Here is a 5,673-nt window from a genome sequence, read left to right as displayed (position 1 = left end):
TATGTGTGGGGGGGGATGATGAGCTGGGAAACGAACGTGCATGTTTGGCTCAGGCCACTCCGGGCGTGTGGTGTCCAAAGAGTGTTAAGATGGCGTATTAAGGTCAATAATTATGGAGGGATAAAAACGGAGATCTTTGCAAAAAAGGGAAAATTTTGTTATTTTCAGTATTAATCAAGTATTTCCTTAACAGGACTGCAAAGTCAGGAGCCCTAAGAGCAAACCTGAGTGGAGTACAAATTACTCGGATCCTTTGTGAGGACAGAGAAGTCTGGATTTCCAAATTCAAAACACCCAACCTTTCTGCAAATCCTCGAATCAGAAATCGGTCCTGAGTCATACAATTTTTTTTAAGCTGTCTTCTTTGGGGACAAGCGTAACTTCACGTAGCACCCAGTACAGAAAGGCCATGCCACCACGGAAGCCAGAGGTGTGGTGTGTTTGTGTGTGTGTGCAAGTGTGTAGTCAAGACGTGCATTACCACAGCGAGGGCGGACTCAGACGCAAATGTCCAGCTCCGCCACCCTGTCGCCCGTTGAGAGGATTTGGCCGCCAACGCCTGAACCAAAAAAAAAAACAAAACACAAAAAACCAAAAAAAAAAAAACCAAACCCATAATGAATATCCCCAAGGGCCTCTCCCACCGCCCCTCCACCCCCGCCTCCGCGCCCCGTCAGCCGAGAAAACAAGCGCTTCATTTCCCCGGAAATTAGAAGCACAAGGGAATTCATTCCATCTCGGAGGCTGAATGCATGGGGGTACTTGGACCCCCAAACCGAAAAAGAACATTCCCCCTAACCCCGTCTTGCCACTCCAGGCTCTCGACCCCTAGGCCGGTGGCCACTGTGGGCAGCGCACGGGCTGACGATCTTCCCGCGTCCTGCAGGCTCCGCGGAGCGGCTGGCGGGCCGCCGGGCCAGGTGCATCCGACCCAGCTCCGCCAGTGGCGCGCGCCTCCCGCCGCCGACCACGGGCGGCCCCGCAGACCAGATTTACCGCGGCGCAGGGTGGCGGCTTCCGGGCCCGCCCGGCGGCCAGGCTCCGATTACAGGTTCACACGGGGAGCCCGGCCCGCGGCCGCCCAGCCCCCGCTGGCCCGCCCTTGCGTGGCCCCGCTACCCCGCCTGCCCATTCTTCTCCATTCATGCGGACGCCCAGCGCCGCCGCCGCCGCCGCCGCCAGCGCGGCTGCCGTCGCCGCCGCCGGCCGCCCGGATTGGCTGGCGGCCGCCGCGCCGGCACTTTCCCACGGCCCGCGGCGCGTGCGGCTCACCGGCGGCGCTGCAGGCGCGGCCCTGGCGTGCGGCCAGGCCAATGGGGGCGCGCGGGGCGGGGCGGGGCCACGGCTGCCGGCGGGCTTGTGTCCCGGCTCGGCCTCTCCCGCCCGCGCCTCCTCCTTCCCCCTAGTGGAGGCCCGGCGGAGCCCCGCGGAGCCGACGCACCGCCGCGGGGCGGGGGCAGGCGCGGAGGGCGGGGGCGGTGTTCGCCCTGGGCCTTAGCCTTGCCCTCGACCCTCCCCACAGCGGCTGCCAATCCCGGAGCGAGAAGCCGGATTGGCCGAGGGGAGGCTGTTGCCCGGGAGCCACCGCCCCGCCCCTCCGCCCCCTCGCCCGCCTTCCCCACGCCCCCCACGCCCTCCTCTGGGACCTGGAAAGGGGCGCAGCGTGGGAAAGGGATGGTAGAGTTTTAACCCGAGGCAGAGCGTGAGCGGGATCAGTGTGTGCAGAACGCGAGGACTGAGCGCGGAGAGGCGCTGCTGCTGCTGCTAACTCCTCCCCGCCCGCCGCACCGACCTTACCTCGGAGCCCCCGCACAGCCACCATGAAGCGAGCCCACCCCGAGTACAGCTCCTCCGATAGCGAGCTCGACGAGACCATTGAAGTGGAAAAGGAGAGTGCGGATGAGAATGGGTGAGTTGGCGGCGGCAAAGCAAAGCCAGAACTGCAGGCGAGGGCCGGGGCACGCCGGTGTCCTGTGCTGACCTCCGCGCATCTCGGGCCAGCCACCGCCCGGGGTGAGGGACCCCCCCCCCCCGAGACGCTTTCAAGCCCAAATTGCCAAAGCAATCTGAGTGCGGGTTGGGCGTGGGGCGACCCCTCAGACCTTCTCTGGCTTAACTGCGATTCCTGTTTCTTTTTTCCCCCATTCAGAAACTTGAGTTCGGCTCTGGGTTCCATGTCCCCAACTACATCTTCACAGATCCTGGCTAGGAAAAGACGGAGAGGCGTGAGTCTCTTTACAGTGCTTCTTGTTTTGTTTTGTTATCATTAAAGGAAAGAACAACCTTTATTCACTTTGGAATTTACAGTCGTAATGGAAATGACCTCTATTTTGCCTGCTTTCTACAGATCATTGAGAAGCGCCGACGGGACCGGATCAATAATAGTTTGTCTGAGCTGAGGAGGCTTGTACCCAGTGCTTTTGAGAAGCAGGTAATGGAGAAAGTAGGTAGAGCTAGAGCTCTCAGTGCTATCCACACCTTCTGAATCCTTCCCCTCAACCTCAACCTCAACCTCATCTAGAAAAATACCCATGTTGCTTGTGCCAAAGAGATGCATTCACAAACAACTAATTTTGTTTTAGTCTGTACTTTACGATTTACAAAGCATGTGTATGCATATATATTTTAAGTTGTTCCCCAAAGGCATGGCAGTCGGTACTAAATCAGTTTTTTTTTTTTTTTTACCTCTTTCTTCTCCAGGGATCTGCTAAGCTAGAAAAAGCCGAGATCCTGCAGATGACCGTGGATCACCTGAAAATGCTGCACACTGCAGGAGGGAAAGGTACAACTCACTAGTCCGGTAGGGACCGGGAGTATTTGGGGTAGAATGAGCAGCTGCGGCAGGCCAGGATTGGTGCAGTCGCTGCCTCATTTTTGATGTGTATGTTTGCTTTGCAGGCGGGGAGAAAACGGTGTATGGTATGTGCTGTGTGCAGTTGGTTGCCTGTCAGTGCATTTGAAAATGCACATAGGATTTTCTCCAGTGAATTAATCACCCCAACCCTATGCAGATTAAGCTAGTGCACCTTCTTTTGGAGAAATACCTATTATGGGTCAGGTTCTCCAAAGTTGTGACAGTCCTAATTAAAACCAGGTAGCTCTCACCACATTTGTTTATTGCCAGTTTGAGAAAAATCTTTATTTATAAGTATATGGTCTTAATTTCATATACTCGATTTAAAAAAAATGAGCTGCCACAATGAGCTGCCACGTAACTTTTGAGGGAAGAAACCTGTTGTGGTTAATTATAGAAAACCTAACAGAAGGTGGGAGACTAAGGTCTGCGGGTCTGTCTCCAGCCGGGAAATGCTTTACACAGGGCCAAGTGCCTAAAAGCTCCATGATGATAACTTACATCTGTGTGTCTAATGAATTTCACTGCTCTGTGGTTTCTGTGTCCTTGATGTATTTTTTGTTGTTGTTGAGGGAAAACATTAAAGGAATGAATATAGTTTCATCTGCTGGTAGGGTATAATTCCAGTTTCTGCTCAGCAGCTTCTAATTGGACTTTGAACTTGCATTAGCAAACACATACTTCTCATGTTGATTAATGCAAAGGCTTTGGTCGCTCCAAAATATTTGGACTTTGAGAAGAACCCGTGAATGCCGTTTTTAAGGTTGTAGGTATTTGCCAGGAAGGGCTGTCTTTGGGATTGGAGAAATGTGGGCAATGAGCAAAGCCCTGAGGATTTTCTTTTGTTCTTTTCCTCAGGCTATTTTGACGCACACGCCCTTGCTATGGACTATCGGAGTTTGGGATTTCGGGAGTGCCTGGCAGAGGTTGCCCGTTACCTGAGCATCATTGAAGGACTAGATGCCTCTGACCCGCTGCGAGTTCGACTGGTATCGCATCTTAACAACTATGCCTCCCAGCGGGAAGCGGCCAGCGGCTCCCACGCAGGCCTTGGACACATTCCTTGGGGGAGCGCCTTCGGACATCACCCGCACGTCGCGCATCCCCTGTTGCTGCAGCAAAACGGCCACGGGAACACTGGCAGCACCTCGCCTACGGAACCACACCATCAGGGAAGGTTGGCCTCGGCACATCCGGAGGCGCCCGCCTTGCGAGCGCCCCCTAGTGGCGGCCTTGGACCGGTGCTCCCAGTGGTCACCTCCGCCTCCAAACTCTCGCCGCCTCTGCTCTCCTCAGTGGCCTCCCTGTCGGCCTTCCCCTTCTCTTTTGGCTCCTTCCACTTACTCTCCCCCAATGCATTGAGCCCTTCGGCACCCACGCAGGCAGCAAACCTTGGCAAACCCTATAGACCTTGGGGGACAGAGATTGGAGCTTTTTAAAGAACTGATGCTGTAGTATGAGGGAGGGGAAAGCTTAAAATTGGGCTGTTGCCAACATCACCTTAAAGTCGCTAGTAAAAGTAAAAAGGATAAAGGTACACTTTCAGTTACATTTTGTTGAAAGACTAAAGGTTTGTTGGTTTATCTTCTTTTAATTTTTTTTCCTATCATGTCATGTATTAGCAGTTTTTAAAGACTAGTGATGTTTTTGTTCCACACGTTAAATTGAAATAGTATAAACCAACACTTGGTGGTAGGTTTGTGCTGTGCCTAATTACTTTGTAAACCCATTTTGTTAGAATGAGTCCATTGTTTGCCTCAAAAGTTTTGGGAATTTTAACATTTAGTAGTTTTGGTCTCATTTCCTCCATGTATAGTTGCAGTCTGTTTTTAGAATTTTTCAAACCACTAAGCTCAGCATTAACATGATGCTATTTGTTAATTTAGACAATTAAGGTGTTGTATAAATCATATTCTCTGGGGGTGGGGTGGGGACTATATTAAATTTTATATTTTTGAACGAAGCGTTGACAAATCAGATGATCAGCTTTATCCAAGAAAGACGACTAGTTAATTCTCTGCCTCTTATAGCAGTAAGGTGAGTGTACGAACCGTCCGGGGCCCTTAGTCCCTGTGACTGACTGCTGTCATTGGCCAGGACCTGCAGTTGTGGTTTGGTTAGGAGGGAGCCACTTATAAGTACATCCCATTTGGAGCTGGTGTTGTGGAGACTGAAGATGACTGCCTAGAATATGCATGCAGTTACCAGCCATGAATTTTTAATCTCATGGATCTCAGATTCACGAGTGTTAACGTGGATAAGTGATCATGGTGTGCAAGTGGTGGATTGAATGGTCCAGGGGAACCTGTTAAATGCATAACCTAATTTTTCCAGAAACTGCCATATTTTTCTTTAAACTGGAAATTTTTATATTATGTTCTTTTTGATGCGTGGAACTGTGATTGTTGAGATATTTAAAAGGGCTCTTCTGCCTTCTTGTTGGTTTATTTAATTTGATTTGGGCTATAAAAGCATTATTTTACAGGTTTGTTCCTTTAGTAGGTGCAGTTTAAAGGATCTCCACTGAACTGGGTTTGACCTTTGTTGTACTGATGTGTTGTGACTAAATAAAAAAGAAAGAACAAACTATTTTGCTGTATATGTCTTATATACCTTGGCTTTTCCCTCTGTTGGCTAAGAAAAGATAAATTACCTCTTGTTTTCATTTTGCCTGACCATCAGTTTCTTGTGTGTAACAATTTCATTGTTCTTGGAATTCTAAACTGTGTAAATTTGTGCTATTGCATAAGGTGACTTCATTATGGTGCAGACCTGGCCTGACGGAGCAGACACAGCCTGAGGCTGTTGTGCCAGATGAC

At 51.1% G+C, this 5,673-nt stretch overlaps 1 protein-coding gene across 2 annotated transcripts; it reads left to right on the top strand.

The window, feature by feature from the left end:
* The first annotated feature begins 1,392 nt into the window (after nucleotides 1-1,392).
* Nucleotides 1,393-5,440, top strand: HEY1 (hes related family bHLH transcription factor with YRPW motif 1). 2 transcript variants are annotated; one of them, XM_073229745.1, is made up of 5 exons: nucleotides 1,393-1,909; nucleotides 2,150-2,225; nucleotides 2,348-2,443; nucleotides 2,701-2,782; nucleotides 3,713-5,440. In XM_073229745.1, the coding sequence occupies exons 1-5, from the start codon at nucleotides 1,821-1,823 to the stop codon at nucleotides 4,291-4,293; spliced, it is 924 nt and encodes a 307-aa protein (XP_073085846.1). In that variant the 5' UTR covers nucleotides 1,393-1,820; the 3' UTR covers nucleotides 4,294-5,440. The 2 variants fall into 2 exon arrangements, with proteins under 2 accessions (XP_073085846.1, XP_073085847.1); XM_073229746.1 differs by having other exon boundaries at nucleotides 1,400-1,909; nucleotides 2,348-2,431.
* Nucleotides 5,441-5,673: the final 233 nt, after the last annotated feature.

The sequence above is a fragment of the Manis javanica genome, chromosome 2 (assembly GCF_040802235.1).
Source record: "Manis javanica isolate MJ-LG chromosome 2, MJ_LKY, whole genome shotgun sequence".
Taxonomy (NCBI): domain Eukaryota; kingdom Metazoa; phylum Chordata; class Mammalia; order Pholidota; family Manidae; genus Manis; species Manis javanica.
The sequence above is the reverse complement of the archived record's forward strand: the minus strand, read 5'-3'. Positions and strand labels throughout refer to the sequence as shown.